General features: G+C 42.1%; 1 protein-coding gene across 3 annotated transcripts in view; it reads right to left on the bottom strand.

The window, feature by feature from the left end:
* KCNT1 (potassium sodium-activated channel subfamily T member 1) overlaps positions 1-27,011 on the bottom strand; it is a 556,984-nt gene that overhangs the window by 180,609 nt on the left and 349,364 nt on the right. For 2 of the 3 annotated variants that reach the window (XM_089677058.1, XM_089677059.1), the window contains exon 2: positions 18,430-18,471. The exons of the other annotated variant lie outside the window; for it this stretch is intronic. In XM_089677058.1, coding sequence (XP_089533184.1) covers positions 18,430-18,471 — 42 coding nt within the window. The remainder of the gene's footprint in view (positions 1-18,429; positions 18,472-27,011) is intronic. 3 annotated transcript variants of the gene reach the window in all.

Here is a 27,011-nt window from a genome sequence, read left to right as displayed (position 1 = left end):
GATCCTCCTCTTCTCTGGTCCGCCACAGGCACCCTCCTTCCTGCTGAGTGCCCCCAGAGCAAACCACTTGCAATGAGGGCATCCAAGCAGGCTCGCTCCCAAGTCACTGCTGTGTGTCCATTCACACACAGAGCTGCAGCTTGACCCAACCCCCTCTCTCTCCTCATTGGCTGCTGTCTCAGCCAATGAGGAGGGAGAGTCCCCGGCGAGCTGAGGCAACAGCTGTACAACACTGGATCGTGGAAAATGTTATGGGTGCTGGGGGGTACTGCAAACAGAAGTTTTGTTTGTTTTTTTTCTACCTTTTGAGCCTTTACAACCACTTTTAGGCCTCTTGCACACTGCAGCTTGAAAAAGCACATTATGGTGTTTTTTTTAATCTGATCTGAAATGCAGCCCATTGTTTCCAATCTGTCTGTACACACAGGCATGTATCAAATGCTGTGTTTTCTTGAGTTAAAAAAAATAAAAAGTAGAACGGAGAAATGTATATTCCTAGTCAGTAGGAATATGTGAGTATGCACAATTACGTGCATATGAGCATAAATATTTTGAATATTGATAGAATTTGACTAATGAATGTATTGTATGTGCAATTGCAAATATGCGCATAAATACGTGCGAATACATGCAACACAAGTGCCTAAAATTACGTCCAGAAATGCTCATGCGTAAACATCAGTACCGTGTGCAAGAGGCCTAAGAATGCTGCACCCTTCGCGTCTCCCTCCGGATTTTTATGTACCTTTCATTAACAGGGATATTTGTTGTGACCTTTATAATCCTCTCCCAATTAAGACAAAGGCTGCCTGACTGTAATGTCTTCTGATAGGAACACAGGAAAAAAATCTCCTAATTGGCAACAGATTAGTGAATAACATTTCCTGCAATTAAAAATAATGTGACCTGAAGATTTAGCAACTTTTACCCAAAAGGAGACTCTATGGTAGAAGTGAAAATAAAGTGCTATAAACATCAGAAGTAGAGATGTCAACATGGGAGAACAGTTTATATGATGATAGGGAGCTAGCATGTGCTGCAGCACAACTGGGTGTGGCTAAATAGTGTAAGGGGTGTGGCTTTAAATTACATACACATGCACATAGTAATAAAAAAAAAAGGATTAGATGGCAATTAGCAATTTCATTGTGCAAGAACAGTAGCGCCATGTAGACTTGATATATACGCCGAGAATTAAAGCCAGCATACAGGCCAAAGAAGTGCTGCTGTGCAGAGCCCATACATACAGAATAGGAACAGATACTGAGAATTACATCCGGCATACGGAACCAGAGAAGTGCTACTGTGCAGAGTCCATACGTACAGAATAGGAACAGATACTGAGCATTACACCCAGCATACAGAACAAGGGAAGTGCTACTGTGCAGAGTCCATACATACAGAATAGGAACAGATACTGAGAATTACATCCAGCATACAGAACCAGAGAAGTGCTGCTGTGCAGAGCCCATACATACAGAATAGGAACAGATACTGAGAATTACACCCAGCATACAGAACAAGGGAAGTGCTGCTGTGCAGAGCCCATATATACAGAATAGGAACAGATACTGAGAATTACATCCAGCATACAGAACCAGAGAAGTGCTGCTGTGCAGAGCCCATACATACAGAATAGGAACAGATACTGAGAATTACACCCGGCATACTGAACCAGAGAAGTGCTACTGTGCAGAGCCCATACATACAGAATAGGAACAGATACTGAGCATTACACCCGGCATACTGAACCAGAGAAGTGCTACTGTGCAGGGCCCATACATACAGCATAGGAACAGATACTGAGCATTACACCCAGCATACAGAACAAGAGAAGTGCTACTGTGTAGGGCCCATACATACAGAATAGGAACAGATACTGAGCATTACACCCCGCATACAGAACAAGGGAGACAGAGAAGTGCATACAGAGAAGTGCTACTGTGCAGAGTCCATACGTACAGAATAGGAACAGATACTGAGCATTACACCCAGCATACAGAACAAGGGAAGTGCTACTGTGCAGAGTCCATACATACAGAATAGGAACAGATACTGAGAATTACATCCAGCATACAGAACCAGAGAAGTGCTGCTGTGCAGAGCCCATACATACAGAATAGGAACAGATACTGAGAATTACACCCAGCATACAGAACAAGGGAAGTGCTACTGTGCAGGGCCCATACATACAGAATAGGAACAGATACTGAGCATTACACCCCGCATACAGAACAAGGGAAGTGCTACTGTGCAGGGCCCATACATACAGAATAGGAACAGATACTGAGAATTACACCCAGCATACAGAGCCAGAGAGGTGCTACTGTGCAGAGCCCATACATACAGAATAGGAACAGATACTGAGAATTACACCCGGCATACAGAACAAGAGAAGTGCCACTGTGCAGAGCCCATGCGTACAGAATAAGAACAGATACTGTAAATTACACCCGGCATATGCATATGTAAATGGTGTTCGCGCCACATGTGTAAGGCATTACCATGAATGTTATAGGGAGAGCAATAATTCTAGCACATAGTGTAAAAAAGGTATAGCGAGCGCTACAGACAGAAATGCACAAGCAGCTAGAACACCAAAAAAGGCAACCAACCCACCTTACAATGATCAATAGAAAGAGAAAAATAGGTGCAGCGCTAGAATCAGAATACAAATAATTCTCTATAAGGTATATATACGTGTGAATGTCAGTGGTCAAAAAGATGTGACACAATGGTAAACAGTGCGTTAATCAATAAGAAATGTTAAAGCACACATAAAGTCCTCATCCCAGATTAATGGTTGAAGAGAGGTGAAGAAATCCTAGGAGCAGATAGAGTGCGCACTCACCAGAGGTGCGTTAAAATAACGCATGTAGAGAAATATAATCTGCAAGATCTCTCCAGCATCAGAGCTCTGGTCAGATCGCACTGCGTACTATTCTCACTGCGAAGAACAGTAGCCAGGATTCATCAAACCGTATGGGCGTCAAAGTACTCCTTAGTCCAGATAGGCACTGTGGGAGATGGTGCTCTCAAAGAGAGCCCAATAAAGGACGCCACATAGTGTGATGCTGTTTGACTCAGGTTTAATGGTCAAAAAGGTGAAACAACAAAAATTACTGACCATAGAATGTTGGCCACATATAGTGGCTAGATGTCCATAAGCTGTAGCCCTCTGACGCGTTTCGTGCCATGCACGTCCTCAGAGGGTCAAGGTCAGCCCTTTAAAACCTTTGAGATTGGGCATTTAAAACCTTTGAGATTGACATCACCTGGTCTTCCCAGATGACAATTGAGAACAATCCATGACACCGGCAGGTCTCAGCTTTGCAAAGGGGTCAGTGCATGCTATAAATTCTGCAGGGTGCCCAAACTTTTGCAGACGCCATTTTTTTGTTTTCTGTTATTTTGAAAGTGTAAATGATGGAAATAAAATCTAACTTTTGTTGACATATTATAAGAATGTCTAATCTGTAATTTGATGCCTTTTGGAGATTTTTCCATCTTTCCTTGGCTTCTTTATGCACATTAATACAAATTTTTAGCTGGGGTGCCCAAACTTTCGATCCCCACTGTATATATATATATATATATATATATATATATATATATATAGAATATGGCCAAAATATGGCAAAATATATGGCACTATATTTGGGAAGAATTTTTTAAAAATATATTTCAAATATATTTTTCTTCCATATGGGTATAAAGAAAGGGGTGGAGGTGCTGAGCTCCATTAGACACATCATTGCTTTAAAACTATTCTATTGTTGATATTTATATACTGTAAAATATTATGTTAATTTTATTAAGAACTAAAATATTTGATGATATTAAGGGCTCATTCACATCGATGCATTTGACCATATAGTATGAGGAGCAGTTTGTCTATGTGTTCCAAGCAGCGTGGATCTGTGAGCAGGCAGCCTGTTTTTGTCAGTGGAGATGCAGTGGTGTACAGACTGACCCATGGCTCTGATTTTGACAGGTACACTATATTGCCAAAAGTATTGGGACACCCCTCCAAATCATTGGATTCAGGTGTTCCAATCACCTCCATGGCCACAGGTGTATAAAATCAAGTACCTAGGCATGCAGACTGCTTCTACAAACATTTGTGAAAGAATGGGTCACTCTCAGGAGCTCAGTGAATTCAAGCGTGGTACCGTGATAGGTTGTCACCTGTGCAGTAAGTCCATCCGTGAAATTTCCTTGCTACTAAATATTCCACGGTCAACTGTTAGCGGTATTATAACAAAGTGGAAGTAACTGGGAACAACAGCAACTCAGCCGGAAGCAATGCAAAGAGTTGGATGCAGTGGTGTAAAGCACGCCGCCACTGGACTCTACAGCAGTGAAGACATGTTCTCTGGAGTGATGAATCACGCTTCTCTGTCTGGCAATCCGATGGTGGTGTCTGGGTTTGGCAGTTGCCAGGAGAATGGTACTTGCCTGACTGCATTGTGCCAAGTTTGGTGGAAGGGGGATTATGGTGTGGGGTTGTTTTTCAGGGGTTGGGCTTGGCCCCTTAGTTCCAGTGAAGGGAACACTTAAGGCGTCAGCATACCAAGACATTTAGGACAATTTCATGGTCCCAACTTTGTGGGAACAGTTTGGGGATGGCCCCTTCCTGTTCCAACATGACTGCGCACCAGTGCACAAAGCAAGGTCCATAAAGACATGGATGAGCGAATTTGGGGTGGAGGAACTTGACTGGCCTGCATAGAGTCCTGACCTCAACCCAAGAGAACACCTTTGGGATGAATTAGAGCAGAGACTGTGAGCCAGGCCTTCTCGTCCGACATTAGTGCCTGACCTCACAAATGTGCTTCAGGAAGAATGGTCAAACATTCCCATAGACACACTCCTAAACCTTGTGGACAGCCTTCCCAGAAGAGTTGAAGCTGTTATAGCTGCAAAGGGTGGGACAACTCAATATTGAACCCTACGGACTAATGCAGGCCATAGACGGGTCGAAAATCGGCCGATTTGTCGGCCGAAAATAAAATCGGCCGATTTTCGGATCGTTAGTGGGCGATTTGGTCGGCCGTTTTTTGGGATTTTGGCCATTTTTTTTTTTTGGTAAAGTTGGAAAAAAATCGGCCGATCGCCGTTCGCGGCATTAATGGGCCAATCGGCCGATTTTTTACCGATAAAAAATCTGCGCATGAGCAGTGACCTGCAAGAGGAAGACAAAAAGAAGAAAAAGAAGAAGAGGAAGAGGATGAAGAAGAGGATGAAAAAGAGGATGAAGAAGAGGAAGAAGAAGATGAGGATGAAGAAGAGGATGAGGAAGAAGAAGAAGAGGATGAGGATGAAGAAGATGAGGATGAAGAAGAGGATGAGGAAGAAAAAGAAGAGGATGAAGAAGATGAGGATGAAGAAGAAGAAGAAGAGGATGAGGATGAAGAAGAAGAAGAAGAAGAGGATGAGGATGATGAAGAAGAGGAGGATGAAGAAGAAGAAGAAGAAGAAGAGGATGAGGATGAAGAAGAGGATGAGGAAGAAGAAGAGAAGAAGATGAAGAAGAAGAAGAAGAAGAAGAAGAAGAAGAGGATGAGGATGAAGAAGATGAAGAAGAAGAAGAAGAGGATGAGGATGAAGAAGAAGAGGATGATGAAGAAGAAGAAGAGGATGAGGATGAAGAAGAAGAAGAGGATGAGGAAGAAGAAGAAGATGAGGATGAGGATGAAGAAGAGGATGAGGAAGAAGAAGAGGATGAGGAAGAAGAAGAAGAAGAAGAAGAAGAAGAGGATGAGGAAGAAGAAGACGAAGAAGAAGAAGATGAAGAAGAAGAAGAGGATGAGGATGAAGAAGATGAAGAAGAAGAAGAAGAAGAAGAGGATGAGGATGAAGAAGAAGATGAAGAAGAAGAAGAAGAAGAGGATGAGGATGAAGAAGAAGAAGAAGAAGAGGATGAAGAAGAAGAAGAAGAGGATGAGGATGAAGAAGAGGATGAGGATGAAGAAGAAGAAGAAGAAGTAGGATGAAAATAAGAAGAATTCCAGTCCAGCAAAAAGTATCTCTGCAGAGAGCTCCGCTATTTCTGACAGTTCTCTGACAGTTCTTTGACATTTACAGCGGTTGAAACATTGTATCTATTTGTTTCCGAATAAAAACATCTGTATCCTAAATGGAAACAAATAGATACAATGTTTCAACCGCTGTAAATGTGAAGGAACTGTCAGAGAACTGTCAGAAATAGCGGAGCTCTCTGCAGGGACACTTTTTGCCAGCTGTAGAAGGGATGAAAATCGGCCGATTTTTTTTACCATTGATGGTAACGTCGGCCGCTTGAACGACCAAATTTTCGTTTTTTAAAAGAAAAATCTGCCGTTTTTTCTCCCCATCTATGGCCTGCATTAGACTGAGATGCCATTAAAGTTCATGTGCGTGTAAAGGCAGGCCGACCAATACTTTTGGCAATATAACGTGTATACATTTGAGAATTTTACACAGAGCTTTGAGAGCAATAAACAAAGAAGCCAGCAATGCTCCTAATCTGACAATTGCTTTTCCTATGGGACCATTACTCAGTGATAGAGGATGATGAGGTGATGAGGCTTAGCGGGGGATTGCTGTGGGACATCAATTGGGTTTTTTGCTGATGCAAGCCATTGTCAACGTGTGCATAATTATTATTATTGTTCTCACTATTATTATTATACAGGATTTATATAGCGACAACAGTTTTCGCAGTGTTTTACAATATAAAGGGGACAGTACAATTACAATACAGTTCAATACAGAAAGGAATAGGAGGGCCTTGCTCATGGAGATTTCAAATCCAAAGGAAGGGAGAGGTGGTACGAAAGGAGATAGTGTAACTGTGTATCTTTAGTGTGATGTATAGATGCTCTGTCTTATTTCTCAATCTGAAATGATGGCAGAGTTATAAAAGTGACCAGGGCACATCTTCCCCGCAGACATTTTGGGGTGCATAAAAGTGTCCCTCTTCCCTGTCTCAGAAGGTCGGTTGGTCTTTTATGAGATCTGGCTTTAAACGCCACTTTACTTTTCCTGGAATCAACATACAATGACTTCATAGCGCTCCTTTGCATTCAGGCTAATGAGACACAGCTGAGACAATCAGTGACGCTTGTCTGTACGCAGCGCGACATGCAAAAACAAAAGCCAAATCAAACATTTGTAATTTAGAAACACCATCGTTTGTTTGTGCTGATGAGTAGAAGAACATTCACTGTAACTACTGCAACAAGCACTCAATTGATTGCTCACGTTGTTAATTTCCTGGGATAAATGAATCGACCTATCAGTAAATTTGCCTCTGTCTGAGGCTTTCACACCTAAACCTGGATGGCTGATGTGGGATTTTGCATTGACATATTTTTTGTGTACAGGATAGTGGTGTGTCTAATGTGGCAGGGGTTCTAACACAAAGTTTAAGGGGTTAGTTCACCTTTACCAAAAAACTGCCATTGCAGACAAGGAACATCAATAGCTAGAAACAAACTGTGCAGCTCTGATTAAAGTTGAATAATATCCTTGATATAGGTGTAGGCCATCATGTACCTCGTGAAGCCTCGCCAATAAACTCCCAGACAATAATAAATAAATGATAGATATATAAGTAAACCTCATTAATATGAACATACAAAAAATACTCTACAATGCATGCTTTGTGCATCAATGGTGCCCATTCATGTGCAAAATAATATCAAGGCAACAAAATTGTTAAAGTTAACTAAAGCACTCCCAATAACATGTCTGTTTGTTATGCCACAGTTCACATACAAAAACATCCAAGCCCTCTGTGCAGATCTGTTGCAAGTGTTTCCTAATCCACACATGTGCCATAAGTAGAATCCAGTGTTCATGAATTTAAGGTGCCAATCCACACATCCCCTTGTGAAAACACACTCACCAGATAAGTGTACAGTTTTACTATCTTCCAATTTTGGATCATATATACTGTAGGTGAAATGAAAACAAATAAAGCTGCTCTAAGTCTTGGTTCACACTACTGCGACCTGAACGTTGCGCAACTTACACTGGACTTTGCCAGGCAACTTGAATACTACTTTGAAGCAACTTTCAGGGAATGCCTGGGTAATCTTCCTGTAATGTGATCCAAACACATCAATATAGATGAGGATCCAACTTGGAGGCGACTTCCGTTAAAGTCTATGGGCACAAGTCAGATAGAAGTTGCCTTGAAGTAGTACAGGAACGTTTTCTAAAGTCAGAGCAACTTTAGTAGTGCTAATTAAGACAGCTCTCATTAACTAACATGGGATTTCACATGTCATGCGACTTGGGGTCTCACAAGTCGGTTCCCAAGTCACGTCAATGTGAACTGAGCCTTAGTGTTCAAAACCAAACCAAATTCAAATGAATCACAGCTGCACTCATAAAACACCTAATACCAAGTGTGTAGCAATAAAATAAAATGTTGCGCTATGTCTCTTAAAGTGTTGCTAAGCCCACAAAAGTAAAATCAGTCTGTATATGCAGTAAAGCATGCTTGTTATACTCACTGTGGAACCTAAGGGTTAATCCTCTGCACTGTGTAAAAAGGCTGTTGGATCCTGATTTCTCTGCTCCTCCTCTTGTTCAAATGTCCATGTCTTATCTCCTGATAAGACACAAGAAACTCTGTACTCCTGCGTTTTGGGATGGACTCGGCTAGGGTTATGGTAACATCACAGATATCCTGGAAAATGCACTCCTTGTTGCTCTCAACAGACCGGGGTAGTCCAATGTCACTGGATACAAAGAAAAACAAAGAGAGGGCGGTGCGCCCTCTGTTTGTTTTTCTTTGTCTCCTGACAAGACAGACTGAACTGTAGCCATTTTGCACATGCTCAGTTTAGTGTGTATTGCTAGAGAGGTTTTTGTTTTTTCTTGGGAGAGTGCATGTGATCAGCACATGGCCAATCAGCACTGTCCAGACAGAGGTCAGGGGTTTTGCATCCTCCTAGAGCACGGGTGGGCAACTGTGGCCCTCCAGCTGTTGTAGAACTACAAGTCCCATGAGGCATTGCAAAACTGACAGTTACAAGCATGACTCCCAAAGGCAGAGGCATGATGGGACTTGTAGTTCACCAAAAGCTGGAGGGCCACAGTTGCCCACCCCTGTCCTAGAGCAAAAAGAAACCTCCTCCTACAAGTTTTAATATGTGCTCTGCTAAACACAGATAGAAGTCACAAGACTGTTCTAACCGCTGATGAGAAAAGGTATTTATGAAGTTTATATTTACTAAAATAAGTGCATTTTCATGTTCTTTGTACTGTGGGAGACCAGATATAGTGAATGCAGGGTCCTGGGTTTAGTAACACTTTAAATTTCAACAAAACTCATATTAAATACAAAAATACTGTACAAAATACAAACAGATATCCTTACAAATTGTGCATAAGAAGGTGACACCACTGTTACATAGGTGTCAAATAGTGATCATCATATAATGAATACTACATAATAATACAATAATAAGAGGAAAAGTACAAACAAATATACTTTTCGGAAAAGTGTATAAGAAGGTGACACCACTATTGCAGACATATCAGATGATAAGTGGTTCTGTTTGGATCAATAAACACAGCAAAAGTCCACCACCAAAATGTTCAAACTAATCAAATGATGATAATGTGAAGGGGGATTTCACCACCACTCCACCATATATCGTATGTTTCCACTTGTGAATATGGATGCACCACCAGGTGAAATCACCCCCTCCAATCGCAAAGGCCTCTTACCAGATGGTGAGACCCCAAGTTATAGGTGGTCTTATATAAGCACGTGTCAACGATCATCCATGACAGCTTCTGAAATCATATGAAAAGCCACGATAGCAGGTGTTTCAAAGGCACTTTCAGAGTTTCCAAGCACTGCAGCAGAATTTATAGTGTACACTGAATAGGATTGATACATGTAAAAGATAAATGGACATGCTATAGTGCAAATCACAGTTTTATTCAGCCAAACTATAGTACAACCAATCACATAAGTATAGATACATGCATATAAACCATCGCCGCCTTCAGCTACCCACGGTGGGAGTAGTGATGTCAGCACAGGCTCTGCCCCCAACGCAAGACAATGGGGGTACAATTTTTGAAAAAGGATATCTGATCATGTATAGGTGTCCAGCAGATGTTTTGTGATTACATTTACACTTTCACCATAAACAGAGTTCTCTCTAGATATTTTTTCAAACTCCTAGAGATGGTATCTCAATCACTGAGCTCAGAGCTGTGGCACCAGGGGAGAGAAAGCACACGTGAGGAGGGATGAATCAGAGAAAGAGCTAACCCCAGTGATGGTGGAGGTGAACAGTAATGGCTGGGAGTGTCTTAGCAATGTCTTAGCAACAAGACAGAAAGGGGAGATGTCATGTCTTGGAGTTGCATAAATGGCCCACACCTATAGCAGGGCATTATCCATCTCCAGTTTGTTTTTACCGACAGGTGCCCTTTACCTGCATGGGCATTTTTGGTAAAGGTGAGCTAACCTTTTAACTGGGCTCCTTCCTCCACATCCCGTGTTTCCCCTGCACTTGATCATGTGGTCTGCAGTTTTACATGATTAAACATGGGACATGGGGAGAGGGTAGTGCCCTCTGCTCCCCACTCAGCAGCTTCCATGGAGTTCTACAGTAATTGTGAGGATTCAATCCCACCAGGTGCATTTTATAAAGCAGGAAACATTATGGTAAATCATTTCACACAACCATGTTGTATTGACCTGTATTTTGCTATTCAAATCATCGCAAATAGAATAAAAAAAAAAATGCAAACCATCTAAAGTCAATGTCAATACACATATATTAATAATGTACACATTAACAAATGCATTGTGGTGTCAACCATCCCCGGTTTGTAGACCCTGTATATGTGGCCATAGCTAGGAAATGATGTAACCAGCTGCATTCTCCATCCATTTGTTTAAATGGTTAGGGATTCCCAGCCAGGTAAGCGATATGCCAGGTGACATTAGTCGTTGGTAAGGATGCGGCAGGGTCAAGTACCCGTTGCTTCCTTAGAAACCATTGACAGCTGGAAGCTGTCACGTTTGCCCACTCCAAATTCCCTTGAAAATTTGAAGTTTAGACCAAACAATAAGTTCATCCCTACACAACAGGATAACCATTTGTTTATGGTTAGGGATTCCCAGCCAGGTAAGTGATATGCCAGTATGCCAGGCAACATTAGTGGTTGGTAAGGACGCGGCAGGGTCAAGCACCCATTGCTTCCTTAGAAACCATTGACAGGTGGAAGCTGTCATGTTTGCCCACACCAAATTCCCTTCAAAATTTGAAGTTTAGATCAAACAAATTCATCCCTACACAACAGAGTCATAAGTTATAAAATGCTCTTCCAAAACTGAATGACTTCAGACTGATTCCAAAAATAGTACATTCTCAAGTAGGCATTTATTTATTGATTGAAGTGCATTTAAAACCCCAACGCTTATTTTTTAGCTTTTGAATTGTTTTAACTGCTGTAAGATTTTTTCTCCATCTGTATTCTGGTAATTTTGCAGCATACTGGTGAGTTTAATTCTCTGAGACTCTGTTCTCTCCTCCTATCAGCATGCTCCTTGCACTGGAACAGACCTGTATAGTTCCTTATACTGCTCCCTCCTCTATAAATAATACATTTGATGCTGTTCAGAGGTGCAGATTAGGTTTTGTATAGCAGGAAGATACTGTATAGAACATGTGTCAAACATAAGGTCTGTGAGCCAATTCCGGCCACCAGGCTATTTTCATGTGGCCCTTGCACCTCTCTTGCAGCTGCTGCACCCCCCTCATCTCCACCCCCACTTTGTCTGAGCAGTTGGCAGCAGAGGCAAGGACAGAACTCTTCCACCAGATCCTACGCTTCTCTGTGCGGCCACAGGGAGGTTCGCCTCTGCCTCCCCCCTTTCCCCGTCTCAGCAGTCATCAACTAAAAGGAGGACAGAACTCCGCCTACAGATCCTGACCCTCTCTGTGCAGCCGCAGCACCCCGTCGATTCTGCCTCCCCTGGTCTCAGCATTCAGCTCACTCTGACAGCTGACTCCAGCCCTCCTTAGGATCACCTCCAGACCCTGCACTTTCTGCTTCCCAGCTCTGCCCCCAGATTCTTCTCAGCAACAGCATAAGGTAAGGGGGTGCACTGTGATGTAAGGGAGGGTGGGGGACTCTTGACTCCTGATGGTAGGGAGGCTCTTGACAGCTGATGTAATGGGGGTGGTGTGCTCTGGACATCTGCTTATAACTATTATGAGAATAATAGTGGAGGGGCACACACTGCTGATATCATCCTCAAGCAGGGGCAGACTGACCATTTGGAAACTCGGGCACTGCCCGAGGGCCGGGGTCAGTAGGGGGACCCATGAGATGCCCCTGGTATCTTTTTTCATAGGCTTTTTTGAGTTTGGGCAAGGACACAGGGGCCCCATGATCCCCTATTTCCCGGGGGCCCCATGAGTTGTCAGTCCGCCCCTGTCCACAAAAAACTTTATTGGAGACTGCTCAGACAGATCATGGTTCTGCCATGGTGTTCAGTCTGGGCAGTGTACAGTAAAGTGGATGATACCAGCGATGTGCAACCCTCCTTTCAGACTTGCATCATCTGCTACAGGAGTGTGATTGGGATCTGTGCCGGTCTGCACCTGCCCTTCACAGCTTAGGTCGTAAATTACTAAAACCAGTAATAATTGAATTCAGATGCAATTATTTAAAATGATGAAGACTAGATTCATTTATATAGTCTTACAGATACAACTGACCCTTTGATGGCAGCCGCAATTCTGATCCGGCCTGCAAAGAATTGAGTTTGACACCCCTGATATAGAAAACCTTCATTATAGGAAGCGAGGGGATAGCTTTTCCTAGACAGTTGTCATGTGACAAAAAACTAGAGAATTATTCCTGTTCCAGTCAAATCGAGAATTCCAAATCACTTTCTGTCCCAGGGACAATGGTCACCAGAATGTACGAGAGGATGAATCTCCCCAGTGGGACACAGGCTGTGATAAAAACCTGACAAAGTTTCTAACCCTTTTATTCATTCCACACAAGCAACAAAAATTGAATTCAATGTGTTTTATTAGCAATTAGCAGTAACTTTTTTTAACAAACAAGTCTACTTTTTACAAGCTCATTGTAGCAGAAACCCCTCCAGCACACATCGAACACATTGTAAATGCTTGCTTTGTGCATGAAAGTAACACGCCGCACCAAGTTAAGCAGGCCATACACTGTTATGAAAAAGAAAAAAAAGGATACAAGGCAGGTAGAAAAACCTTCTCCTGTGGCTAGCGTATTTTGAAAGCTGGCCCACCGACTGTCAAAATCCAACGGTGGCTGATCTGATTTGGATACAGTCACTTTTTGGCTGATAATTTTATGCCTGGTCCACTCAATTTTTCAAGTATTCAGTAGAGAAGATGGGACTTTCAGGGTGCATGAACATGAATACCAAATATATTAAAAAGTTATATAGTTTTTATTTCATATTTTTGTAAAAAACACAACAAGGATTTTTCAATCGAAGGATATTAGGTAGAAAGTGGCTGATGGGGCCACCCACAGAGCAAATTTTGTCAGGACAGTTCGTACAGTACATGGCCAAATTTGGTGTTACTGCAGAAGCCTGTATTTGCTAATACAATTCCCCCGTGTTCAAAAACATCACCAATCACATCATGTGATGATGTCATTGGGAGAAAGTAGATAAAAGACAAGGCAGTGACATAAAATCTGCAGAATTATATGCTTTGAAAATTATTTTCCTTATATGAGGCAAGCATATAGCAAAGAAGGGACCGGAAGATTATTATTATACAGGATTCACATAGTGCCAACAGTTTGCGCAGCGCTTTACAGTATAAGGGGAAGATTACAAAAGTGTATGCATCCACCCGGTTAGCACGTCTGCCTTGCAGTAAATGAGTCAGCGGTTTGATTCCCGACGATGGCGCCTCCTGCATGGAGTTTGCATGTTCTCCCTGTTCTTGCGTGGGTTTCCTCTGGGTGCTCCGGTTTCCTCCCACACTCCAAAGACATGCTGGTAGGTTAATTGAATCCTGTCTAAATTGGCCCTAATATGTGTATGTATGAATGTGAGTTAGGGACCTTAGATTGTACACCCCTTGAGGGTTAGGGACTGATGTGAATGTACAATGTATATATATGTAAAGCGCTGCGTAAATTGACAGCGCTATATAAGTACCTGAAATAAATAATAAATAAATAAATCCAGGGGTGTAAAAACTGGTGGCCCTCCAGGTGTTGCGAAACTACAAGTCCCATCATGCCTCTGCCTTTGGGAGTCATGCTTGTAACTGTCAATCTTGCAATGCTCATGGGACTTGTAGTTTGACAACAGCTGGAGGGCTGCCAGTTTGACTCTCTTGCAGTTTGACAGATAAAAATGGTTCTTATATATGTTGAATCACTGTTGTTGGAATAATGTTGGAACCCCAGAGTTATATCAATTTAAATATAACATGATTGGAGTCTTTAGAATAAATCTGGAAAAAAAAAGTTTAAGGAAATTTAACTTAAGACTCCTTCTCTTAAAGAAACAAAGGATAGTAATCTACTTTTCTAAAAAGAACGCACTTGAAGACAGACAGCAGATCATTGAAATAAATTTGGAGCTGTTCAGAGGTGCAGATTAGTTATTGTATAGCAACAGAGTAAGATATAGAAAGCCTTTATTATAAAAGCACTATAAATAACTATGTTTTATCGCTGTGTTTTGTTACATGTTGTACTGCTCATACTAATTAGCCTTGGCTAATGGTACCCCATATTGGTGCGATACACGAGAAGAAACAGAGGGAGAGTGAGAGGTAATTACAGAAAGGGGGGTTTGGATTGTGGAGGAGAGGGGGTACACCCACACAACCTGAGTCAGGCCTGCTAAAATCACTGTACAATGCAACACTGCCGAGTCCACACTCCCTGCTGAGTCTCTGTGTTATAATGAGCAATCTGCGGGTGACACTATAGAACAAGGCAGGCACGCATATAGAATCTCTGCATTCACATCGATGCAGCTGGACAATATTTTCAGTGACCGGGCAGATTTTTACTTTTAATTCATTGAACATTTGATTAACATCGTCTCGCACCCAGATCTCGGATTGATTTTGCCAGAACTCCCCCCCACCAAAAACTTTGAACCACCTGCACCCCCTCTTTGTATTGACTTTTGCCAACAGTTCAATTTAGACTGACAACCTTCAGCCACCCCTTGCTGGAAACTATCTGCACCCCTACCTATGTGGTCAACTGTGCTTATCTTAGCTGATATTTACGCCCATGATATACAGATCAGCTCTAGAGGGAGTATTGTCATATCTCTATATAAAACATGATAATCAAAATATGGGACAGCAAGCTTGCAAAGCTGTACATTTTGTCAAGCATCTGAAGTGTGTGTATAACAGCCAGGGTAGTATTTACCACAAGGCAAACTAGGCATTTGCCTAGGGCGGCATTTTTCAGGGGGGCAGCACCGCCCCCTGGAAGAAGGGACACTTGCGGCATGGGGACCAGGTGGGTACCGAGAGAGGCTATAGGCTGCTTGATGGTGTATGCAGAGCCCAACTCTCGTTCCCAGGGATGTCCGAAGCTGTGAAGGCGAGTGTCTTTCTCTCTCTCGCTGGGGGGGGAATGTGTGTTAGTGGAACGCTCTCTTGGGTGGGGAGGGGCAGGGGTGTTGTTGGTCAATGTCAGCCTCAGACTTCCAGTTTTTGTGTTGCCTAGGGCAGCACAAAGCCTAAATACACCACTGATGACAGAGCTGAACCAGTTTATGGTCTGGTATCAACAGAAGTGATCTGGGGGAATTCCCCCTCATGAAGCCATGTGACCCGGTGGCGTAACGCGTAGGGGAGGGGCACTGATGTCACAATGCTTAAAGGCAACTACACAGGAAGTATATGGGAGTGTGGCAAACACAGTAAGGATCCTGCAAATTTGTACAAAAAGCGATTTTAACTTATATGCTATGTGACTGCACTACATTTGTTTATTACAATTTAAAAAAAAAAGATAAGGCACTATATTCTCTTTTTATTACATGGTATATAGACACATGGAGGAAAAAGTTTGAAGGGAGTGAAGAGACCCCCTAGTGGGAAGAGGGAAAACTCCATCCATCCATCTGCCTCCAGGAAAAAGGTCCCCAGGAAGCTGTGAGACCCCCTGCTGGGAAAAGGGAAAAACTCCATTCATCCATCCATCCATCCATCTGGGAAACAGGGATTTATCCATCTGTTCAACTCTGAGCCCAATTAAAGGGACACAAGCTTGTATGACCTCACTTAATGGTTTGGTCATATGCGTCAGGTGAGAGCACAACTGGTGAAGGAGCACACTATTTAAGATTGGTGGACTACTTTGTATTACACCATTAAAAGACATGTCAATATCCTGGATTTTTCAAAGATATGCATGCAGCACCAGCGTGATTGCAATATCACGCTGTGGAAATATATTGTACTCATTTACTTATCTTAATTTGTTTTCATTTATTTAATTAATTTATTTAATATAATTTTATATACTTCTATACATATATGTTCACATAATATTATTGATAGTCGAGTGAGACACCATTGGTTTGTGGTGTTGGTGAGGCTTGTTGAAGTCCAAAGAAAGAGAAGAAAAGACACTCCGCAGGATAATCTATGATGAGTGTAGAAGTGTGCTCATCATAAAGCTGTGTCACACTTGTCGTTATATTTGAGATGTTTATTGAATTTGTTAGTTCACAGATGATAAGTAAAGCCAACGCATTTCAGGGGAAACGTCTCCCCCTTCATCAGGGTTAGTATCCAGGGAAACATTAAAAGCAACTGACAAGTATCTCAAGATTATGCTGCACAATAATAACTGATTGCTGAATTGAAAAATAGGTAAGATAAATTGATCCCAAAAATGTTTCATATTGTTCAAAGGGTTCATATATCTTACCTTGCCTATTTTTCAATTGAGCGATCCATACCAATGTATAAGTTATTAAATATTGTGCACCGCAATCTTGAGATACTTATTAGTTGATTTACATGTTTTCCTGTATACTAGCCCTGGTGATTGGGGAGGCAGTTCCCCCAAAATGCACTGGCTTTACTTATCACCTATGAATTTACAACTTCAATAAACATCTTAAAGGGTTTCATGGGAAAAAATAGCAAATAAAAAAATATAGCATATACAATTGCGACACAAGACATCTTCAATTGAATGTTATTAAAAACTACCTTTCCTTTTCAATCAGCAGCTCTGTACTTTTATGTAAAATGCAGAGCAATATGGCTACCTGGAGGTGTTCTGTACACAGTATGTGTACAGAACGCCCCCCAAGAAACATCATTTCCTGCTTCTGTGATTGGCTCACTGATTTTCCTAGAAGTCTGCACTAAGATACAAGTCAGATTTCAGACATCCCCTGCAACAAAAATGTCATGTTTGCTGAGATTCTCCCAATAGGAAATCACTTCTATAGGGATGCAGACCCTGCAATTTTCCTCAGAGCCTTGCAAGTGCAGCAGCTGATTGATAAATATAAAATCACTCCCATTAGGTTCACTTTCTACATGGACACTGACAAACAAACAGCTCTTTCTTCAGAATAACAAAAAGTAGGAATCTGCAACATTTGTTAAAATCCTTGCAATGTACATTGATCACCTAGAGGGTAATATTTATTTCTCACCAAAAGTGGAGTTACTCTTTAAATATAACCACAAGTGTGACAAACTTTTATACTGAGTACGCCTCTATACCCATCCAAGATTTTGTCAGACATTGCTTTCAGCAAAATGTCACAGTGGGGTTGGTATAGTGAATGTTCACCATGCTTTGAAAAAAAAGTGAAGTTTTGTTCATATTAACCAATCATATCCTACCAAAAATCCTGATTTTATTAATTTCTCTCACACCTGAGTGGGTAATAGGGGTGAGTACAATTCAATTAGTAAAAAATATATTTCAGAGGTTCAAATATAAATTACTGTATCACCCAATATATGGCTTCCATCCAGTAGTCAAAAAACATTTTCCAAAAAGGGATTTGTGAAAAGAGATTCACAGAAAAGCGGCTACATTATGAACAGAATGCGATACTCAGAAAAATTTCCAAAAATTATGCTTTATTACACATTATTGATTAACACACGGGCAATCGCCCTGGTTTACCATCACCCCAGTATGAGACAATACACACAGACCTGAGTACAATTCACCCTGTTTATTAACATTCACTTTGCAAAGTGAACAATCTTGATTCCTTTGCTAATTCAACCCCAAGTTGTACTTACCACTTAAAATATACTAATTGCCCTTCACAAAGAACATGCAATCCAAATTTTTGGGAGAGTGTGATATTTCTATTACTTTTACTTGGATAACAGTGTCTTATTAAGTTTTCATTAGTCATGCCATGCAGAAACTCACTGTGAGTAGGATCGATCCAGACTGAACTCTTCAGAATGAGCCCTACAGCACAGAGCAGGGAGAGAAACATCAACACCAAATAGCCACATTTTTCTAATTATGTATTGGATCTGCAGATGAAAATAAAGAACTGCCAACTGCATTTATGTACATCAGCGTCATGCAGCAAGCAGTGATCCGAAGAAAGAAACTTAAAGGTGTTTTTACCACTTAGATCATGCACAGAAGGATGCAATTTTGTTAGATCGAGTGCAATACGCAGTTATATTGCTGCTAATACTCATTGGAGTCCTGTTAATACTGTTCTCCTATACAGGTTAGGTGTTCTCTGAAAACTAATGAGGGAAGAAACAAAGCTGGCAGCAGTTCTGGTTATATATGATGAAAGCAGGCATCCCAACATCCCTTTAGATGAACAAACTCCTTTAACTAGTAAGCATTAACTGTACCTGATTTTTTATGACATGCACTGGACTTTTACTGGGATTTGTGCCAAAAATGTTACGGCTTATGAACCCTGTCTGGCAGAAGAAAGGGCCTAATCTTGGACTGCTGCAGTTTCATTTTCACTTACAGGCATCCTTGTCACCCTACCCTGTGATTGGACAGTAAAAGGAGAGGCAGCACACTAATAAATTAATCCCTATGTCACTCTGTTCTCCCATCCTATCAGCCTGCTCCTTGCACTGGAACACACCTATACTGGTCCTATCTCTGGACTTTGCTCCACAGTTGACTGCAAAAGGCTGAACCCAAGTCAAATTCAGGTACTTACACTTTTTGCTTTTTAAAAAATTCATTGCTTCATTCACATCTCGCAATTTAGAATCGTGGACAAAATTGTTGCGATTTTGCTTGTGATTCCAAATCGCGTAGTAATTGCTACACAATGCGTGATGCGCATTTGAGTGCCATTATCCTTTAATGGCATCCCAAACATGATGCAATTCTGCCGCAATTGTGCCGTGACAGGATCGTGCAGTAATCCACATCTTTAAAAATCACATAAAGATTGCCAACTGAAAAGGAGCAGGAGCTTCTTTTTTGGGTGACCAACACACATGGTGTAGCCCATTCAAGTGAATAGACTGGCCCTATGTGATACGCAAAATTGTGAGAATCGTTCTTTGAAAATCTGATATGTGAATCGCTCTTTGAATCTATGATATGTGAATGGGGCCTTAATGTTGTATTAATGATTACCGAGCAGCATTACTTTTTGTCTTTTAAATACGCCAAGAGATCGGCCTAAATCACATCAAATGCAAAAGGGTATTTTGGTACATTATTGCAGAAACAGTAGTGTTTTGAAGAAACATGGTGAATACACATCTAAAGGGATCCAGGAAATGTTTCTTTTGAGCAGTTTTAAGCCTCCATAAACCATCTGGCAGAATTTCTGAGGTTTCTCATATTCTCGTGGTAGAAGGAGAAAAAAAGGGTGATAGCTATGTTAGAAAACTTGCTTGATTTCTCTGTATTTATTCTCTTTAATTTAATTAATATGTATTAAAGCGACCTTATTCCTTAATCAAAACTATTTGCAAGAAACAAAAAAAAAAACAACTTTCTATGAGCTTCGTATGGCTATTAGAGAATTTTCTGTTTTGCTAAGGCTCTTGGCTCAATATGTGCTTCTAACTTCTAACTCTGAATTTTCGGAGAATCCCAGTAGATCAGCAGTTTTAGAAATACTCAGAGCAGCCCGTCTGGCACCAACAACCATGCTACGTTCAAAGTCACTTAAATTCCCTTTCTTCCCCACTCTGATGCTCGGTTTGAAGTTCTGCAAGTCGTCTTCACCACGTCTAGATGCCTAAATACATTGAGTTGCTGCCATGTGATTGGCTTATTAGCAATTTGTGTTATCAAGCAATTGAACAGGTACCTAATAAAGTGACCTAGAAATTGTACCTAATAAAGTGACCGGTGAGTATATATAAATAGTACTGTATTTATATGAACCAAATCAACAAATCAAATTTTCCTGGAGTTTTTAATAGGATAACTGTATCCAGAATTGATGTTTCAGGTCCATGTGGTTGTTGGTAAGTCAAATCAAATGCAGTCTTCTCAAATATTTCAGAGACTCCATTGGTGAAATACAGCTCTATCCAAGGGTACAGTATAAAGTCAAATAGTAAATACACACACAGTAATCATTTTGGACAAGAAGTCAGAGGTGAACTATGATGGTTGCATGTTAAACCCCAGTTTGGCCAGATGGCAAATTGATGTTGCCCCCCATACAAACAGGCGCTAAGCCACATAGAAAACAAAAATGTTTCATTAGGGTCTCATCTACTTAGGATGCACAGTTGCCACCATCCTTATTGTAGCACCCTCCTAGTTTAGCTAGGGGGAACTAGACTCCAATGGTTAGACAGAGGCAGAGCAGCAGCCCAGGTGTAATAGCCAGAGAGGGGTCACATTGTGGTCAGGGCTGAGAGGCTCTGCAGGCCAGCCCCTCTGGAATTTCCACCTGCTCTAGGGCTATTGGAGGAGGGCCCTAGAGGCAGTGGGTGGATCTGAGGAGTGACTGGTTGCTCTTTTGAGGGATCCTAGCCAATTCCCAACAAAAGGTTGGCAAGGGGCTAGACACCTTTAAAGTGTTGGAGCCTGCTCAATGGCAGGAGAAAGGAGAGTTGGAGGGAGAGTTCTGGTGGAAGATGTAAGGCTGAGAGCAGGAGGCTGCAAGGAGGTCCAGTGGGATGGGGCCTACCTGCAGGCCTGGAGTTGGAAAGGAGGAAACCTTGGAACTCAATGTCCATCTGAGAGAGGACCACTTGTATGACTGAGAAGGAGTGGCCTAGCTGATAGGCCTGATAGCAGCCACCAACCCACAAGCGGTACAGGAGAGGATCTGAGAAAATACACCTACACCCCCTGGGTGGATAGGGGAAGGAACACTGGTGAAAAATGAGATTAACCACCTACCAGTGGCTGTTAAACTTCCAAAATGACAGCAACCTGTTCCCCTGTTCAGGGGTACCTCCAGATTGCTGGGTGTAGAGGAGAAGTTAACCTTGGGTCTGGGGTGGTGCACTAAGGAGAAACTAGCTAGCTGTCCAATTAAGACTGTGCTGCAGAGAAGGCTTCTAAATAGTTCTGGGATGTTGTCCTCAGTTTATCAATACCCTTGGGTATCCTGTACACCCCAAACCCTATCCCAATTCAAAATCCCTTAAATAAAACAACAAAACCAAAGCTCAATGACTGATTTCTGACTCTGGATGCAAGCTTTTGTGGAAATGTGTGATGCCTGGCTGTGCAGGCCTATAGGGGGACCCAATTCTCTTAGCGACTCCTAAGGGGGTAGTGCTATACTACTATATAACATCACAACAATTATCTTCTGTTGGGATTTTGAAGTATACTTATAAAAGTGCATTTGGTTTGTCTGTTTTGGTTGCCTTAAAAATCCCAACAGGGGATACTTTTTGCGGTGTTAGAAAGCAAAAATCATAAAACACATTTTACGGAATTTGAATGTACTGTACGATAGAAAACCAATAACCCCCCACCTTGTCAATTGTGAGGGACAGGCTGGATGTTTCTTATGTGGCTTTGAAGAAAGGGGGCAATAAATTTACCAGTTCCTCTAGCTCCTGTAAAGCAAGAGAGGCTGCATTCAGTGGACAATAATAACTTTTGATGCTGAGAACAAGAATTTGCTGAGGAGTGTCTGCAAGCCAGTTCCTCCATGAGTTCCAATAGACAAGTAAAAATTGACAAAAATTTACAAAACATTTTCACTAATAAAATGAGTGATCCAGTCTAGAATCTCTGTATCACAGAACATTTTCAAAAATGTAGATGGAATTAGCAGGAGAATGTGCACAATGCCAACATTAAGATGAGGTTGTTGAGTAGATACCTGCCAGTTTAGCAGGGGTAATGTAGATCCTATATAAGAATTTCTGCTGAATGAGACAATCTCTAGCAGAAACGGCAAAGAGCAGAATATGCAAATATGGGTAATGTCACATGTCTATCACGCTAAAGATCTGGGACATCCGGTATCCACTTCTCTCTACATGTCATCACTGAGGTAGACAAAACAGGAAAGAGAACTTTATAGACTGTTGACAATGGTTACCACAGGGAAGCATCTCTAAGTAACCAGGTTGGGAGGGCTGACTCTCCAAGCTAGGCATGCCAAATTGGCCACAAAAGCCTGGCAGAACTGCAAAAATGTAAGATGTAAGTCAAACTTTTCAGTTCATCAAATGTTACTAGGCCATTGTAAGCACAGAGTCCTCCAGTAGCACAGAGTATTTCACAAAAGAAATATTAGAACAGGAGCCATACATAGCGGAAGGAACATAGTCTTTCAGCATCAAAGAGTATTTTAGGAGATGGGAGAAGGTGGAAGGAGCAGTGACCTATAGAACACAACAGAAGCATTAAATTGCAGAAGGAGCATAGTACTTTAGCAGCACGGGGTATTTCGGGAGAAATGAGACATAGAACAGAACAGCACAGAGAACTTTAGGAGAAAAAAAATTAGATAGTGGAAGAAGCGGAGTTTTCCAGCCTCACAGAGTATTTCAGAATAAGAGAATTTGATAGCAGTGGTCTCTAAACTGCGACCCTTTGCTTGCCTTTATCTGGCCCTCGAGGCATTATTACTGACACCAACCATGAGGCACTATTTCTTCCACTGACACCAACTATTTATCACCTTAATACCAAGGATCGGGCATTGTTTACTCCCACTGGGCACAATCTGGTCCCCTAAAGTCTAAAGGACAGTAAACTGACCCTTTCCTTAACATATGGAGACCCCTGCTCTGGAGCATTCCAGCATTTGAATGCTTCAAGTCAGGGTTGGGGTCTCACATGATTTTGCACATTTGAGACAAATATTGACACAGGACCAAATTAACAGGACAAAAAAAATAAAATGAAAATGGAATTTAGTTTATGTCTCTGCTCCTGCACAGACCTGTGTACCTGTCTCACTGATATAATATGCAGCTGTCAGATATGTTAATGACAATTACCAGGGTATGCGCCTACTGCACAGTATGGTGCAAAGTCATTGGCAAAACGCCAACACAAAACAGTCACTGTGAACCTCACTGAGCCTATTATGAAGATCAAACTGATTGGCTCCTTATGTATGTATGTAAAGTATGCGCAGATCGGGCTTTTATTCAGGCACAAATCATTCTACCGGATAATGAAATAACAGCATAATTTTACTGAAGTAATGGAAGAAAATTAGAGGTCTACTTATAAGAAAGCCTAGAATACAACCCACGTCATTCTGCACTGCTCATTGACATATAGCACATTTAGTTGTATATTTTCACTCAGTGGGATCTCTTATGACTTTTTAATTGTGTTCTTTTACTTACACACCAAAAAAATAAATTGCATGGAGTTCAGTGCAGAGAAAGTTTTAAAGAATGAGAGAAGAGAGGGTGGGGGAGAGGAGAGAGAGAGGGGGGGAGAGGGGAGAGGGAGAGAGAGAGAGGGGGGGGGGGGAATAGAGAGAGGGGAGATAGAAAGAGAGAGAGAGGAGAGAGAAAGAGAGAGGGGAGAGAGGGGGGGCAGAAGGAAAGAATGAGAGGAGAGAGAGGGGGGGGGAGAAAGAAAGAAAGAAAGAGAGAGAGAGGGGGGGGGGAGGGGGGGAGAGGAGAGAGAGGGGGGAGAGAGAGAGAGAGAGAGAGAGAGAGGGGGGGGGGAGCAGAAAGAAAGAACGAGAGGAGAGAGAAAGGGAGAGAGAGGGGGGAGGTGGAGAGGAGAGCGAGGGGGGGAGAGGAGAGAGAAAGAGAGAGGAGGGAGAAAGAGAAAGAGAGGGGGAGGGAGAAAGAGAGAGAGGGGGGAGAAAGAGAGAGAGAGAGGGGGAGAAAGAAGAGAGAAGAGAAAGAAGAAAAAGTGGAAGAGAAGGAAAGAAGAGAGAAAGGGAAAGAAAGAAAGAAAGAAAGAAAGAAAGAAAGAAAGAAAGAAAGAAAAAGAGAGAGGGGAGAGATGAAGAGAGAGAGGAGAGAGAAAGAGTGTGTGTGTGTGAGAGAGAGGGGGGGGGGGAGAGGGGGGAGCAGAAAGAAAGAACGAGAGGAGAGAGAAAGGGAGAGAGAGGGAGAGAGAGGGAGGGGGGCAGAAAGAATGAACGAGAGGAGAGAGAAAGGGAGAGAGGGGGGGAGGTGGAGAGGAGAGCGAGGGGGGGGAGGGGAGAGGAGAGAGAGGAAGAGAGAGAGAGAGGAAGAGAGAGAGATGGGGGGAGAGGAGAGAGAAAGAGAGAGGAGGGAGAAAGAGAGAGAGGGGGGGGGGGGAAAGAGAGAGGGGGAGAAAGAAGAGAGAAGAGAAAGAAGAAAAGTGGAAGAGAAGGAAAGAAGAGAGAAAGGGAGAGAAAGAAAGAAAGGGAAAGAAAGAAAGAAAGAAAGAAAGAAAGGGAGAGAAAGAAAGAAAGAAAGAAAGAAAGAAAGAAAGAAAGAAAGAAAGAAAGAAAGAAAGAAAAAGAAAGAAAGAAAGAAAGAAAGAAAGAAAGAAAGAAAGAAAGAAAGAAAGAAAGAAAAAGAGAGAGGGGAGAGATGAAGAGAGAGAGGAGAGAGAAAGAAAGAGTGTGTGTGTGAGAGAGAGAGGGGGGGGGGAGGAGAGAGAGGAGAAAGAAAGAGAGGGGGGGGGAAAGAGACAGAAGGAAGAGAAAGAGAGAAGGAAGAGAAAGAATAAAAAGTGGAAGAGAAGGAAAGAAGAGGGAAAGAGAAAGAAAGAAAGAAAGAAAGAAAGAAAGAGAGAGAGTGGGGGGAGAGGGTGGAGAGGGAGAGAGAGGGGGGAGGGAGAGAGAGAGGGGGGAGAGCGAGAGGGGGGGAGAGCGAGGGGGAGAGGGAGGGAGAGAGAGGGGGGGGAGAGATGGGGGGAGGGGGAGAGGGGGGGAGAGATGGGGGGAGGGGGAGAGGGAGGGGGAGAGAGAGGGAGAGGGATAGAGAGAGGGGGGTGTGAACGAAAGGGAGGAGAAAGAAAGAGAGAGAGAGGAGAGAGAAAGGAGAAAGGAGAAAGAGAGAGAGAGAGAGAAGGAAGGGAAAGAAGTGGAAAAAAGTGGAAGAGAAGGAAGGAAGAAAGAAAGGGAGAGAAAGAGGGAAAGAAAGAAAGAGAGAGAGGAGAGAGAGAAAGAGGGAGAGGGGGAGAAATAAAGAGAGGGGGGAGAAAGAAAGAGATAGAGAAGGAGAGAGAGAGAGGGGGGGGAGAGAGGGGGAGAGAGGAGAAAGAGAGAGAGAGAAGGAAGAGAAAGAAGAAAAAGTGGAAGAGAAGGAAAGAAGAGAGAAAGGGAAAGAAGGAAATAAGGAAAGAAAGAAAGAAAGAAAGAAAGAAAGAAAGAAAGAAAGAAAGAAAGCAGAAAAGACAAGAGAAGAAAAAAGAAAAGAAAGAAAGTGGCAAACTGGAAAGCATTAACAGGCATACAAAGGTAAGGAGATATAAAGAAGAGAGAAAGGGAGAGAAAGAAGGTAAGAAAGAAAGAGAGAGAGGAGAGAGAAAGAGAGAGAGGAGAGAGAAAGGGAGAGAGGAGAGAGAAAGAGAGAGGGACAAAGAAAGAGAGGGGAGAGAAAGAAAGAGAGAAGGGAGAGAGAGGGGGGGGGGAGAGAGGAGAGAGAGAGGGGAAAGAAAAAGAGAGAGAAGGAAGAGAAAGAAGAAAAAGTGGAAGAGAAGGAAAGAAGAGAGAAAGGGAAAGAAGGAAAGAAAGAAGGAAGGAAGGAAGGAAGGAAGGAAGGAAGGAAGGAAGGAAGGAAGGAAGGAAAGAAAGAAAGAAAGAAAGAAAGAAAGAAAGAAAGAAAGAAAGAAAGAAAGAAAGAAAGAAAGAAAGAAAGAAAGAAAGAAAGGAGAAAAGACAAGAGAAGAAAAAAGAAAAGAAAAGAAAGAGGCAAACTGGAAAGCATAAACAGGCATACAAAGGTAAGGAGATATAAAATATTTTAGTATAATGTGCACAATTGAAGTAACACCTCCAAACTGAATTAATAAAACATTGTGTCCTGTCACTTTTTGTTGCCGTAAAGAGGGAGAGGCTCAACAGACGGATCGATAGATGATCTAAACCTCCTTTCCAGACAGAATACTGATCCAATAGCAAAGAGCACAGAGGGATTCTAGCAGAATAAGAAAATTGGATGTGAAAAGAGGATGATGGATGAGCTTTCCTTCTTCCTTTCCTGTGTCTACTTACACTCATCAGTCCCTCCAGGCAACTTGTGTTACACTCACTACTCAACACAGAATGGGCATCAATTAATAAAAAAACACATTTTGGCTCGCTCAAAGCAAAGTGATGGACAGTAACCCCAAGTAACCAATTAGATTTAGACTTTATCTAGCTTAGGGCAGTCAGAGAAATGCAAGAGGACTGCTGACTGGTTGCTGGGGGTTATGGTATTTTAGAGATCACTCATGAAAAACACATTTCATTTACACTGGAAAATTTTGTAGTAATATTATCTTTATCCATAATGCTTAATCTGTCGCCCTTTTGCACTAGTAATGTGGCCATCAGACCCTAGCAACCAGTAGTTGGAGTTGGGATATTGAATTGTATATAGGCTGTAATGGTAGAAATCTCTAGCAATCTCATGTACAATCATGTT

This window comes from Staurois parvus, unplaced genomic scaffold, assembly GCF_062004578.1.
Source record: "Staurois parvus isolate SC_StPar_1 unplaced genomic scaffold, SC_StPar_1.0 ptg000176l, whole genome shotgun sequence".
NCBI classification, from domain to species: Eukaryota; Metazoa; Chordata; class Amphibia; order Anura; family Ranidae; genus Staurois; species Staurois parvus.
This window is presented reverse-complemented; position numbering and strand designations above follow the sequence as displayed.